Genomic DNA, 15,787 nt, shown 5'->3' on the forward strand with positions numbered 1-15,787 from the left:
AGTCCTTCCGAAATGTATGGCTTAAGGATGGGATTAAGATTCAAATAGTCGCAGTTTCTACCCATACCCTAAAAGATCAATCTGTCCGGGAAGAGAAGCAGGGGGCATTCACGATATTTCTTCAGTCAGACCCATATTAGACGTGTAGGTTTCCTTACGATCAATTTCCTAACCGTAAGTGCATCGGTTAACAATTAAACTAACGAGCATGATTTAGATAAAAATCTTTGATACATAGGCGAGGTGGGATTTGCACCTATGCCTTCCATGCGTCACACGATGCGAACAGTCAATTCCCTACATACAATAAATCATTTTTATGACTTTATACTTAGGTGATAGATAAAGCCAATAGTCACACTAGCTTTATTTAGATAATGTTGAAAGATGAATAGTGACATGTATTTGGTGTGGCGGACCAATCCCACATTTTTAAGAATTTTCCTTTATTTATCTGCGCGGGTAAAGACGCAGAAGGCAGTATTCTTTGACTTCACTACGAGATCAGAATGGGAGCTTTTATAAACAAATATATACGGGAAAATTACACAGATTGAGTTAGCCCCGAAGTTAGTTGGAAACTTGTGTTACGAGATACTAATTCATCGATGCTATATCTTATAGATAATACTCATATAAGTAGATAAACACCCAAGACCCAGGCCAATTAAAGAAAGTTCATGCCTCTTTTATATTTGTGTAACATTATAAAAATTAGGGTAAAATAATGAAAACAAATTATGAATAAAATTGTGATGATTTAATTCAATCAACATTGGCAACACAAAATACATCACATATTGTCGATGGGAGGTTGAGAGACGTATGCAATGACTAATGCAAAACTTAATTTTTATAATAAAATAAACATACAATATTTTATGTAGGTATCTAATAAACATTTTTAAGGTTCAGTAACCGAATAACCGGTACTAAGTATAGTTTTGAAAAGAGCGACAAAAATATTTAGATCTCGCAAAAATATAAAACTGAATGTTTAATCAGTAATCATAAAAATAACATTGATGGAATAAACTATAAGTAATTATCAAAGCGCTGAGTTTATTAATCTTTTCCATAACGAGTCAATTGTATTTTATTGATATCGCAAGTGTATAATAAATCTATAATTTTCTTTATAGATATAAATTTAGCTAATAAAAAACGGGACTGAATTAACAGCTAGCATGCAACATTACAATAAAATTACCAAAGAAACTTTCACGTAAAAGTAACATTTTATAATAGGGCTTGTAAAAATATTTACAAAATATACACGCACCTCCAACTCAGATGAAGCAGTACTTAACATACAGTACGTGCGCTGGGACATACATAGCAACAACGATAAACATGGCTTTTTAGAATTTCTGCTAGGTAAAGAAAATATTTTTCACAACAAACAAACCATTACTATAAATTTCTGGCTTTTGCTTCATTTACTTTTTTAATGGAACAGTCAAAAATCCTAAATAATAGGTATTTATTTGTTTAAATTTCGAGTAATGTCCCAACACTACACTGTACCCTTTTAGGATATATGTATAACTAAAGAATAATGTTAAGTTGTAGATAACTATCTAAGTTCAGTTAGAATTTGGAATGTAACTTTAACATCAGGCTATAAGGATTTCAGCTAAATTGACCAACTTCAGTTATTTAGAAAAATCACACAAGTAAGAGTCATTAAGAAGTTTACATCAGAAAATCTGACACCAAGGTGTACGATTTTTTTTAGTTTGAGATGTTAAAATTCAAAACCACTGAGTTAATCTTCAAAAGGCAAATTTATCTAATAATAAATAAAATTTTGATATCTCCCACTCGTTGATACAATAACCACGATATTTGCCAATCAATAATAAATAAAATTATAGCCTATTTTACGCTAATCAACAATTGAGAAATAAAAACTTCCAGTACAGAAGCAAAATCGCATAAAACAAAAAATAAATTGTATTTAACCAAATTTCAATTATATCAGAAAAAAGTCAATGGAGTAAAATAAGTTGCATGACATAAAACAATGATATCACAATTATAACAATTAATACATTCTTCCCATCGATCGCTATCATTCTAGTACCTTTTTGAAAAAATCTATCCGCAATCTAGGAGTTTGATGAAATTTTCCTCCCGAATCTTTCTGGCAACCCCGTAACTCACAAATAATATTTACATAACAATGCGTGTATGAAATCCCACAGAGCCGTCACCGAACCAATTCTACCTACATGCTTCTATACAAAACTAATTTTCATATCATATATACATACAAACGTATTCGCATATTGCTCTTTTGTTTACATTTTCTAATTCTATCGAAAGCGCTTCATAAAAACACGAGTATTTTGCAGCGTTACAACTTATTTACAATCAGTATTACATTGCTCCACCTAAATGTCCCTTTTCATTTTCTTCATGCAATGTACAATGTGGTAAATCTTAATAAATTAAACTTATTTTATTTTCACTGACATATCTTTTGGTGAGTTGTAATTTTCACGTCGAAAATTTAAAACTAAATCCCATGTTTCGCAACAATTATCACTATCTCTTCTCTGAAATTTTTATCATTCAGATGTTTTTGTTATGTTTATGTGACATTTTTATTAAAGAAATGGATTTGGACAAGTGTGATGACACGTATTAAATTTTAAAAAAAGCATCTCTTTAAAGATATTTTAAATCTTGTCAATACAAATGAGTAGATTGAAACTTGTCACATTAAACATCCCTTCTGAAAACTTTACACCTCATTGTACATTATATTCAATAATTAATTACATACCACAAAAAAAAATTATAATTAAGAGGCCCAGCCCCTTGAGATAAAACTTAAATAATAAATGTAGCATTTTGATATGCTAATGTACTATTAGCAACAAAAAGGTATGTAGCATTTTGATATGCTAATGTACTATTAGCAACAAAAAGGTATTTCTATTCGAAATATTAAGTTATCCTAATTGTAAAGGACTCGTCTAGACAAGCTAAAAAAATTAAAATCTTCGTGCTATTGTAACTGAGTGTCCTTATTTTTATAACCTGAATAATGCAGAGTATTTCAAATATTAATTCTTTTCTTTATAATAAGAAGCCAAAGCGACCGTTAAGTTGTCGCACTTTTTTATCATTACCGCACCTGTTCTACTTTTATATAATTTCCATCCGAAATGTGTCCATGCAAATCCAAATATAATTTTTTTATCTAAGCCGGAACTTTCCAAGTGATATTTATAAATTTTGTCAAATTTATACATTGGTACTGACTGAAATAAGAATTTAAGGAAGCGATAAATTATTAGATTTAAAAAATACTCTGCATCAATTCACAAAACTCGCCACTCACCAGTCATTTCAATAAAACAAAATACGGGACTGGTACATTCAGTTTTATTGAACTTGATCAACACTGTATTGAACAAAGGAATTAAATAAAATTAAACGCAGTATATAATGAAAAAAAATCCCTTTTTCTTATTGTTCGTACTCTTCACTCTATAGAAGAATGTATTGTATTTATTTTTCTTAATATTACTTAAAAATTAATCCATAAAGTTTTAAGATCGTCTGTAGGCTAATAAAAAATACACAATCGAAAAATGTATAATGGCTTTAACTTTGCTATTTTGTAAAATAAAACAACAGAGTTTAAAAAAAATACAATACTGACCGAGTTCAATAAAACTTTGTACTTTAATTTCGTCCATCATAATGCCCGGCGCTAATTACGTTATATCACTGCGATATCGCGGACGACAGAATTGAAATATTACCTAATTCCAATAACCGCCGACATTTCAACCACATAATGACTTGCATTCATACCTGAAGGGAGAAAAAAAAAAAGAAAATTGAATTAAAAAAAAAACAAAAAAAAATTGTAAAGAAAAGAAAAAATCAAAAACTTCTTAAAAAAATTTATAATCCAAAAGAAATATTAAAACAATTACGCCCGAAATTATATAAAAGTATACATATTTTTTTAAATAAAAAATGTTAACGAAGATGTGACATGGATGTGCATGATATGATTTGCTATATTAATTATATATATTCGACATTATACATAACAAAGCATGAGTGATTTTACATCACACGGACATATATTATAGAAAATACTAATACTTTTAAGACTATGTTCAGACAATGGCAAATACTAGCTACTCAAAAATCAACAGCTCTTTAATTGTTAACTTAATTAGTAGGTATGTACATAAAACTATAAAAAATATCCCCAAATATCTAAATATCATAACTTGCTTGCTTTCCATAGATTTTGAAAAGAAAAACACATTTTAGGTACGTCCTACTTATATTTTATTTTAATATAAGCAGCCAAATAACACTTTAAAGAATAAGGAATCGCCAAGTCGTGAACATAGTCCTAAACCAAATTAGATTCAATTTGCTAACTTATACCGACACATCGAGATTTCAACGTTAAACTGGACCGATATTTAGCACTTCTGATATCACCTTTCACCCAATTGTATCAATAAATGTTTTGCTTGTTTTTACTTTAAAATAATTGTAGTAAATTACTTACATAAATACTCCAAAGTTTAACCAAAGTGTGGATGAGATGAGTTGAAAATTTTTAATACCACTTTCTCTTCAATGCGATTTGTGAACGTACAATACCCGTATAAAAATTTATTAGTAAACCAAAAATCAACTAATACTCACATAGGATAATTTTTCTTTTCAGATTAAAAATTACATTTATTAGGTCAAGCAAAACATTTACTGTAACAGTAATTTTTCTTCGTCGCACGATTCTAGTAAAGAATTCTATAAAAATTCGCCTACAATCTCCCCATAAAAATTGACTAACATTTTGCTATTACCTACAGATCATATGGGTTTATCTATCAACTCTCTTAATTAATTTCCCTCTTCAATTATTTCATGAAACCATTCTTTTTTACCATCCGCGTATCAAAATCTTAATTGTTTAATTTTAAAGAGCTTTACTTCAGTAAGATAAAATTTTCAGTTGAATTTCAATTAATTGTCAAACTAACTCAATAGAAATTTAATCAAGCTACCAAACTATGGTTCTGTACACCTGCAAAAGTTTATACAACTTTCGGAACATTCACTGTACAAAAATAATAAGGATTTTTGCAAGCGTCAATACGTTTGTTAGCGCTTCCTTCTACTATTAAAAAAAAATTCGTTTTAAGTTAAAAGCATAGAAATCGGAATTAGTACAACACAATAGAAATGCCACATTGTAATTTTAAATAAAGGAATGCTGTGTCGCATCGCATGTAATTTACTACGCAATTGTAAAGTTGTGAAATAAATCTCAGAATTGAGATGTATTTTGAAGACGTTTTGGTCAAAACCATAACATGCGAAGTCACATTCAGCACCACTTCTATAGTCTTATATTATTCCGAATTCTCTGACTATAAGGTTATTTTGTAAAAGTGCTACAGGTGCTATGGATTTTTACTCAACGAAATTAAAAATACAATCAAAATTAAAGGTTCGACGGACAGTGAATGCCATATAGCATTAAGTCACAGTACATTTTACGTTTGTTCTTGCATGAAAAGAGTGTTGAGGAAGCGGGAGGTATGTAAAGATCGCAACAAGTAGAAATCCACAATCTCTGCCTATCCCAACGGGAGACAGGCGTGATGGTATGTACGTATGTACCTTCGTACCGATGTCGTCATTAGTGTGTTTAACAATCCGGTGTCTCAAATAAACAAAATGTACCATCAAATGATCTCTAGAATCGCACGACACTACCCCTGCGCACGCGCATTACCTGTCGTGGTGCTTGTCCAGCAAGTACTCCTTCAGCCGCCGCACCAGGTGCTCCGACAACTGGCTCACCTCCGGCCATTGCTTGAGGACTATCACGCCGATCATTACCGCTAAACTTGTTGTCAATACTCGTACTCTGGGAGGAGAAATAATTAGTTGATTTTATTGATCGATGCTTGATGAATGTGCATTTGAGTAAACTAAAAGTGTGACCATTATCGAATATGAGTTAGGTTAACCTGCGAACGTTGCGGAGGTCCGATGGGAGTCGCTTCGTGTAAAAATCTGACTCAATCAATCCAGGACTCCAAGACTAATCTAAAAGTTTGGTCTTCTCATGCAGTGGACATCTGACAGATGACATAATTTGTCTTATTTTTTCAATATCTTTTTTTAAACCTGATGTGGCAAAAGCGACAACTACCACCTCCTATTTTACTTTCGCCAGCTGATGAGCAATACGAGTATTGAATATAGTATGAGTATCGCAGTCACCTAGTTCTTAGGAACGGCATTGCGACTCCAGCCACGGTGGCCACCAGCAGTAAGGCGAGCTGGAGAAGAGTGAGGGCCACATTGAGCAGCTTGACTAATAAAAGCCGTGGGGGTAAAGCTGCGTGCCCGCCAGCTTCACCGCCAGGGCCGCCGCTTCCCCCACCGCCGCCGCCCCCGGCCGCCCATTGTTCTAATTTGCTGATCTGAAACATAAAATCATTTCTTTTATTTATATCGAAAAGAATAGCATAGATTTATTTTCAAAATTGGATACAGGGTATCACTTATTGACGTCACATCACTTAAATCTAATTATAATTACCACCGCTTCCAAAGCGCATGTGTGTGCAAGCGACGGAACAAACTACACTGCATATTTGAAGTTGCATCCAGGCTGGATGAAGCGAAAGAATTATGCAGAGATCGTGGTAAGTGGGAAGATGTAGTCTCTTCCTACCCCTCCGGGGAAAAGGCGTGATTTTATGTATGTACTAGCGTTCACCCGCAGCTTAGCCCGTGCGAATTTAGCGCCACCTAAATAAAAAAAATAGTTTTTCGCAAATCCCAAAGGGACTACAGTTTTTACCGGTCATGTCCTTCTCTAGACACTTAATTACATCTACTTACTCGAAATTTTATAATATTAATATTATTTTTTATTATTAAGTGACGTTTGAAATGTCTCTAAATATGCGAACAAATACGTAATAATGTTAAAGATAACTCACCTTAGTCTGACAGAGGTCTAACGCCTCGTGGATGTCCCGCATCCTCTCCTCGCTCTGATACTGCACCTTCTCTTCAACATCCGTCAAAGCTTGTTTCAAATTCTCTACCTGCAAAACATTACTGGCTTATACTATCATAGGTTGATAGTTAATATGACTTAAAAAAAAACAATAAAATGAATAAATTTTAAGACTTCAGCTTACAGAAAGTAAGTATAGATTTTCGCTTTCATTTCTTAAAGATAAATGATTTTTTTTATGATTAAAAAGAATAAACTTTTCTCTTCCTAGAGATCCTTTATAAAAATGACCCACGTATAACATTGAAGTGACAATAAGTTTCAGTGGCTTATAAAAAAGATATAGGTAACCCGCTTAATTCACAAAAAAGTATTTACCTCGTTCTGATGCAGTTCAGTGAGGTCATTGATCTGCTCCTCCAGCCGCTCAGTCTTGAACCTTTCTTCTTGCAACGCATTCGATAGGAACGATACTTCTTGTGATAGGTTCTGCAAGAAGATATTGAAAATGTAAATGACCTAGCGACACGCCCCGGCCTAGCACGGGTAGCATTTATGATTAATTTCATACAAACCATTTTAGTATTTCAAGGGCTAATTTTTGAAAAAAAATATAAAGTTAAAACGCGGGGGTTTTAACTATATGCATACAAAATTTCATTAGAATCGGTCCAGCGGTTTAGGTGTGAATGCAAAACAGAGACAGACTTTCGCATTTAAAATATTAGTATGGGGATGAATACAAATTTAATTTAAAAAAAAAACTACTTTTTCTTTGTACACTCACTTTGAGCGCATCGATCTTCTCAGCGAGCCGCTCGTAGTCCTCCTTGCGCTCGCGCAGCTCGTTCAAGATCGGCTTGATGGAGAACGCCGCCTCCGACAGGTTGTTCGAGTTCGGCTGGGTGGGGTAACTGGAATTAAAAGGCGAAAGAAGATCAGAAACAATCGTCATTATTCTACGCAGGTGGTAACCAAAGAGCAGGCTAGGTTACAAATTTAAATTTTTATTCATTATTTATGGGACATTTCGAACATCACTTTTTAGTAATATCTTTAGGTTTCACAACATTGGTTGACGTCGAATTTAGTTACAGTCGTAGTCGACTCGCACTTGGAGGGTGTTTTTTTTTTTTTTGGTAGATAATGATGGATACACTTACGGTGCTCCTTCGCTGGTGACAGAAGAAGACGGTGATGCTTCAGGCGAGTACTTCGGCGCCGGGGACGTGGCGGCGCGCGGCAGCGTGGAGCCTCGCGGGGCTCCGTCGCCTGTCTCCGACGCTCGGGAACCTTCCGACGACGCGTTCGCTGCACGTTGTAGCAAAACTCAATACCCATATTGATATAATTAATTTATTATATCAAAATTTAACTTAAAGTAGGTATGGCGCAATCATCTATCTACAAAAATCAAGAAAACCTGCACATAAAGGCAATTATATGGATAGCCATGATCATAACTTAAACTTTCCATAGGTTACTTTGCAAATGTTGCGGAAGTCAGACGGGAGCAGCTTTTTGTAAAAACCTGACTTCTATCCCTGAATCAATCTAGGATCACGGTCAAGGAGAGATAAAGATGTAACCAGGACTAACACAAAAAGGAAGAGAGTAAAATTAGATACTTAAACAGTCAGTTACTTGAATTATTTGTTTAAAAGATTCGTTGCAAAAAAACTTAAAAGAAAAAAAAATACATCTACACAAATTGATAAAACATTCCTCTTTACCAAAGTAACATAAGTGTCTGTTAGTTAAAAATGACTCACAGTAACACTACTTATGTCAAGGTCACTTATAATGCACGTTTATCTTGCCAAGTCAAACAATAGAATACCTATTGTGAATCAAGTGTAGAATTATGCCATACAAGTACAATGCTTAGCGAAATAATATTATAATAATTTCAAAGTTAAGAACAAATTTTCTAAAACACAAGTAAAATACTGAATTGAAAATATTTCACCAAATACTATCAAATTAATTAATATTATTCAATTTTTTTTAAATTCTGAAGCAAAGCAAAAAATTAAGCTGGTGAATCAAATCAATGGCGATTGTTTATTATCTCAGAATGTGATCTGATTGGTCTAAAACTCAGTGTACTTTTTAACGCTTCAACCAAGAACTCACTAAAACATGTAAAACCTTCAAAATTATTTCCATAAAAGCACGGAATTATGAACACAGCATTTATTTACCTCTCAGTTCCGCGTGTGGAGGGGCTAGCGTGCAAGAAGGAGACAGCATGATAAGCACACAGTTCACATGTTGCAAGTTGACAATAACAAAATCAGCTAAGCTAAGCGAGTTATCAATCAGAAACAAAAGGATTTTATTATAAAATCAAAATATGAACAAATTTACTCATTATTATAAAAGCATAGTAATATTTTCGTCTGATCAAGAACTCTCTTCAAAGCATTGTAGCAATAAGTGAAGAACAGGCTTTAGGTATACACAGTTGATTCGGTACATAATTATACCCCAGAAATTTTGTAGGTATACAAATATAAACACTATCTATCGTACAATACTTCTGCTGCTGTAGGAAATCCCTTTTGACAGCTGTCATTTTTGTTCATCTCTTTCCCTCTAATAACAAATGTATCGCTCCATTCCGCTGTCAAATGAGATTTCAGCAAATGTTGTGGAAAGTTCTTCGACACAAATAGCGACCAAGCGTTCAGCAGAGTTAGTTTGGGATAGGCAAACAAATAAAGACAAAATATTTAAACATATTTTTTTCCATTTTGGTCGAATTGTATCGTTGACTAAAACAAGTGTTGACAAAGTAGACGAGTGTAAAAAGCATTTATAAATATTGAAGACCATATATAAAAGAAAATATTAATTTGTACATAAAAATAATAGACTTAAAAAATATTCTACCAATACATGATAAACTATTGGTAAATAATGGTATGAACAAGAATTAGGCTTATATGAAATATTAAAAAAGAAAATCTTATTTTTAAAATTGTGTTTGTTCAAGGTTAATAATGGAAAAGGTTATGATCTTAAGTAACTATTCATCTTATTCCTGGATTAACTAGAATGGCGTAACAAACATTCTCATTCGACAATAGGCAAACTGCAAAAGGTACAATAAGATTAAACCATGATCCAATATGAGATAGGTTCCCCTGCTAAGGTTGCGCAGGTCAGATGGATCGCTTAGTATAAAAACCTGACCCAGGATTGGCCTGTATCATGATCGTAAAGGCGCACCTCAGAAAAGTGAGGATGTACCCGGGACTAACGCCACTAGAAGATGACTAAATACAAGAATTTACTAGCAAAGGTAGGTAAGATTTACATGAAAACGCCATATTTACATTTGTTACAAGTGCTGCTACACGTCTTGTGTAACTTTTTCCTGCACCTACCGAACACCATGTCGGACAAACAAACACTAAACTAATCACATTGCGAGGTGACTAAGTCGCGAGCGGGTTATTCTGTTACAAGTGGATACTGCATAGCGGATTTAAAAATATTTTATACTATGTATATTTCTAAGTGTTTTTATTGTTTTATAAATTGTTTTGTTAATGTAAATTTTAGAAATCCCAGTATTAAAGAACTATGATTTCATTTAGAGTGAAGTATCATTATAATTTATTATTAGCGGAAAATATAAAGTGTTAAGTACATATGAATTACTGCGTTTTTTTTGTTGATAGTAGGTATATAATAATATTGCTTATGGTAATAACATTTAGAATCGTGTAAAAAATACAAATACAAATTATTTATACTGCCCATAATTACACGTAACATATGTATTGCCCGTAACATTTGTTTAACCAACGCATTTAAGAGACAACTGATAACGTATAGCCAAAACATTTGACCTAATTTCGCTACAACAACACGGATATCACATAATAATGTAGGCATACTCTGCGTCAGGGACATTAAAAAGAAATATCTATATACAAAGCTCAACCAAATTAAGGGTTTAATAACAACAACTAAAAACTATTCACGAATTTAAATCTATCCAAGCCGTGCAGAATTTCCCTGCAACAGGTGACGTATCGCAGAAGTGGCATTGAGTGACGCTATCGGAAGATAATCGCTATCAGATCGTAATCACGTCTGACATTAACTTACACGCCAGTTGTTTTCAGAGTATACCGTTGCTACACACCGATTTATTATCATATTTAGGCGAAATTACTTAGAACAATTTGGCTATATTATAAAAAGTAAATGAAAATATTGCATTTCGTGTAATCATCCGTTTTCACCATTTTTTTTATTATACATTTATTTTATCATTTTATCAGTCCATTCTCTTGAACAGAGTTCGTTTATTTGATATATTAAGTTATTACATACATACATACATATAATCACGTCTATATCCCTTGCGGGGTAGACAGAGCCAACAGTCCTGAGCGGACTGATAGGCCACGTTCAGCTATTTGGCTTTAAGATAGAATTGAGATTCGAACAGTGACAAGTTGCTAGCCCATCGCCTAAAAAAAAGAATCTCAAGTTTGTAAGCCTATCCCTTAGTCGCCTTTTACGACATCCATGGGAAAGAGATGGAGTGGTCCTATTCTTTTTTGTATTGGTGCCGGGAACCACACGGCATTAAGTTATTGATTGGAATAATATATTTTTGGTAAATTATTATCTTAAAAGAGGTCTCAGAGGGGACTTATTAAATTATGAATGTGTTACGATCTTTTTTTTATCTATTGAAATTATTATATTATCATTAGTTTATTATCAATAGTTTATGTTAGAATGTATGTTATCATTATCAATGAATGGTCGTTTTACATGCCTATGATTTCAAGACTATGGAATGTATAGCGATTGTTTGGGAGCTACAGGGGTTCATATACTCACAAGGGCCAGTGTTCTCTGGAGACAAAATACATATATAAATATCATATGTTAAGTGTTGTGCAAGTAGTTTTAAATATGTAAAAATATATAAATTGCAATAAGAAATAATTAATAAGAATTTTAAAAGTAAAATGAAGTAGTAACTATATGAAAATTACGTAAAGATAGAGTATAGTATAAAAGTATTTTCTTGTCACTTGTATCTTAAAATTATCGTATAAAGCCACACAAAATTAGTGCAGCCCGAACCAGTAATGTTGCGGCCCACATAAAAAAGTTGGTGTAAAGACTAGATACGCTGCCAGCCATACAATACTTCCACTTTTATAAGTCGCATCGGCAATATTGGACAGCGCACAAAAGCGCAACTTACTGGCGAATCAAACAGAACGAAAATTCAATAAAATAACGACCTTATCACAAATACATTAATTTTAAAATCCAAAAACTAAATTTCTCCTGCTATCACGCTCATAATAGCGGACAGTTCAGTTGGCGGGTTCAAATGGCGCGCTCTAATTGGCTGAAATATTTTCGCGCCATAGAAAAGTTTTACTTATGCGCAGATACATCGGTGTTACTTATGCAAGCGGTAATACTATATCAGAGTGAGAGAGAGTACTGCGGCAGTGTTATTGCCGCCCAGTTGAGATACTTATACCACTGATATTACTGATGTTATCAGTTCACTAATTACACCGCAATGATCCACCACACATATCTCCCAGGCTTGATTTAACCATCCTGACTCACAATATTTCCTCTCAAGCCAGCGAATAATCCCAAAAATAGATCTCAAATTTCCAACTAATAACATAACATTAGCCGCAGTACATATAGCTGCAAAGAGCATGTTACATTGCCGCCTAGACTCGATGTTACCATCTCGACATGCGGGTTTCGGGTCTAGTTAGGCTCTAGTTCGGCCGGATACCCTGGGCTATGTCACTCAAAGCAGGGCAGTGAGACACAGAAGGTGTAAGGTAAGACACAGACCGGCCAGCTGGGCGATGTTGTCCGCGGAGCCGAAGCGAGAGCGAGAGAAGAGATGCGCGAACTCCCGCGGCGCCGCCATTACGCTGCCGCCCAAACCGGTGATGCCGTCACGGATGTTGCCGCCCACGTTTCTAGGTAAAAAATAATTAAATCATTAATTTGAAAGCTGCTTCCAAAAGATGGGAACATTCAAAATAGTCGCATTCTTATTTAAAAAAAAAAGAACATTGATGTTTTAGATGACAAATAAAAACAATTACAAATGCTGTAATAGCAGTGGGTACACGTGGTACAACGCCTCAAATAATTACATGTAAGGCGGGCTGTGTGTATTATATGTTATATACACCTGAGTAGCTCCTTAACAATCATAAACATTTAAATGTTAGTGAGTACAAGCCTTTAGGCGCGATTACTCCGTCCATCCAATGTGACCTTGCAATATCACAGATATAAAGAAAATATATAAGATTCTCTTACGACTTAGTAGTAAGAGATGGAATTATCCATTCTTTTTATATCGATTAAAGATATATACATATTTTAGGCATGTAAAATGTTAAGTTTTTACATGAGTTTTTTTATATGAGTAATGGATCTGTTTATTATATATAAGTTGGCCGGTAAGCATCCATAATTTGGGCGCAAGCGAGCGCGTACTGGTGGTGTAGTGGTCAGAGCGATCGGATTTCACATCAGAATACCCGGGATCGTTCGGTTGCTGGGCAACGGATACATTTTTGTTTTTACTTGCTATGTATTGGTCTTGGTATGTATCTTCATTATCAATATAAGTATATACTATAAAATATAGTATCGTTGAGTAAGTATTACGTAAAACAAGTTTCAAACTTGCTTAAAGGCTAAATTAAGCTGTGTAATTTGTCCCGTATTTTTTTATGGTTTTTCCGACTTCCACCGAACACAACTCGGTCACCCAGGTACTGCAATAAAAACTCACTTAAGTCCCTGTCCCATATCTCTCAGCACTTGGCTGGGCTGTCTGTGCGCCTGGCCGCTACTGCCGTGTTGCTGTAACAAGGATAGTTCTATTGAAAGTAAATCTATTTAAAATGTCATGCCGAATGTGGCCTTTCAGTTTCTTTGACTGTTGACGACGAATACCCACATTAGGCCTTAATCGTTAAACTGATTTGAGACCAGGGTGACCAAAATCCACCAGTTCCACGCGACCCAGTTGCCACCTGACCCGTGGTGTTGACGTCATTAAGGGATTCATTGTTTCCTGTTTCAAAAATAAATTTCCACACGCTTTCATGTGATAATTAAAAAGTTAAAAAGGCGTACTATACTACTCGTAGATGTTAGGCTTACTATATGAACATACCTCCCAGTTCCTAATCCTCTTGTTGTACCCCTCTAGTTTCTTCTGTAACTGTGCGATACATAGCGCTGATTTCTGATTCTTCTTCTCGAACACGGCCTTGATCCGCTGAAGTTGCTGTTTGTCCGCGTTCGCTGCTAACTTCAGGTATTCGTTCACGTTGTCTGCAATACAAAATTGAGGTTTAAAGAAAGTAAAAAAAAATTATACTGATATAGTACTGCACTAGTGAAATGCGCTTGTCTGAGACACCGGAGTTTCCGGGTTCAAATCCCAGAAAAATAAAAAAACTAATTTTTAATATAATTCATGTTAATAAGCGATGCATTGTATCCTATTTTGAAAATATTTCTATTTCAACTATTAGCAGGATCTTGAACACTGAATAAATTTATTTACCATCTCGTATGGTCTGCTCCAATCGAATAAGGTCCTTGGTCCGCTCGATCTTGGAATTGAGATGTGCAATGGCGGCTAACGCTTTTGATGACGTCACGGCGCTGCCGTCACTCTCATCTGGAACAAATAATAGAAAAAAATTATTGTAAATTTATTGCTTTTGACCACGTCTGCCTGATGATACGCCAATAAGGTTTGAGGAGGTTCGCGAAAGCTCAATGGCGTAATGCCCATCGCCTATATGAGGAATCTCAAGTATATAAGCCTACCCCTTAGTCGCCTTTTACGCCAGGAACCACAAGGGATTCATGTTTGTTAATTTTTTATGCAAAATCAACTGAAGGGATATGATATGACCTATAAAGGTAACTTTGCAGGAATAAAGTTTTCACGTCGAAATAACACATAGACTACATTTACACGCGAACTAAGACGCGGGCTTGACGTCTCTAGTGAGTATATAAAAAACTGTATATTCCGTTATTTATATCCCGACCGTGTTTCGAACTCTAGACTTTATTAAATAAAATGAATAAACAAAACGACTGACAAATTCAATTACACAAGATTGTTTGGAAAATGTTAACATCTGTTTTATGCAAATATTTGGAAAATACGTCATTCTGAATTATATGAGATAAGAATACGTAATCTTATAAAACAAAATTGAAATCTTTCATATCTATTGTAAATGAAACCTTACTAGGAAGCCTTCATCTCATATTTTTTTCGAATTTTCTTTAGTACAGATTAGATAGTCTATGATATAAACTTAACAGACTTCATTATCAGATCGCGGTCATTGATAAATCATAACCACAGGTCTGAAGAATTTACATACACATTTATTAGCATAACACTGAAGAATTGTTTTATTTCATTCGCATCTCGGAGTCGTATCCTATACAAAGACATTGCAAAAGATTTATTTCTTTTATAACTATGTACTATTTCTTGTGACTGTGTAAATTTGTGTGTAATAAAGATATTACAGACAAACAAACACATAGATCACGCCTCTTTCTCGCTGGCAGAGACTACATCTTTCCACTTGCCACGATAACAGCAAACTTCTTTCGCTTCATCCACATTTATTACTCTCTGCATGCAAGCCCATCAGTTTCGGATACTCTTGACCTGACCTTTCG

The 15,787-nt window shown here is 34.3% G+C and overlaps 1 protein-coding gene across 6 annotated transcripts in view; it reads right to left on the minus strand.

Annotated features, from left to right (window-relative positions):
* Window positions 1-745: 745 nt before the first annotated feature.
* Window positions 746-15,787, minus strand: part of LOC106137155 (transmembrane and coiled-coil domains protein 2) — a 30,116-nt gene continuing 15,074 nt past the window's right edge. For 5 of the 6 annotated variants that reach the window (XM_060951523.1, XM_060951526.1, XM_060951525.1 and 2 more), the window contains 11 exons: window positions 14,640-14,756; window positions 14,244-14,404; window positions 13,857-13,927; window positions 12,896-13,026; window positions 8,194-8,341; window positions 7,818-7,944; window positions 7,409-7,519; window positions 7,011-7,118; window positions 6,283-6,485; window positions 5,789-5,923; window positions 746-3,831 (listed from right to left, as the gene is read on the minus strand). In XM_060951523.1, coding sequence (XP_060807506.1) covers window positions 3,804-3,831; window positions 5,789-5,923; window positions 6,283-6,485; window positions 7,011-7,118; window positions 7,409-7,519; window positions 7,818-7,944; window positions 8,194-8,341; window positions 12,896-13,026; window positions 13,857-13,927; window positions 14,244-14,404; window positions 14,640-14,756 — 1,340 coding nt within the window. In that variant the 3' untranslated portion in view covers window positions 746-3,803. The remainder of the gene's footprint in view (window positions 3,832-5,788; window positions 5,924-6,282; window positions 6,486-7,010; window positions 7,119-7,408; window positions 7,520-7,817; window positions 7,945-8,193; window positions 8,342-12,895; window positions 13,027-13,856; window positions 13,928-14,243; window positions 14,405-14,639; window positions 14,757-15,787) is intronic. The other variant, XM_013337931.2, reaches the window with a different exon arrangement.

Source organism: Amyelois transitella, chromosome 25, assembly GCF_032362555.1.
Source record: "Amyelois transitella isolate CPQ chromosome 25, ilAmyTran1.1, whole genome shotgun sequence".
In the NCBI taxonomy this organism is placed as follows: Eukaryota; Metazoa; Arthropoda; class Insecta; order Lepidoptera; family Pyralidae; genus Amyelois; species Amyelois transitella.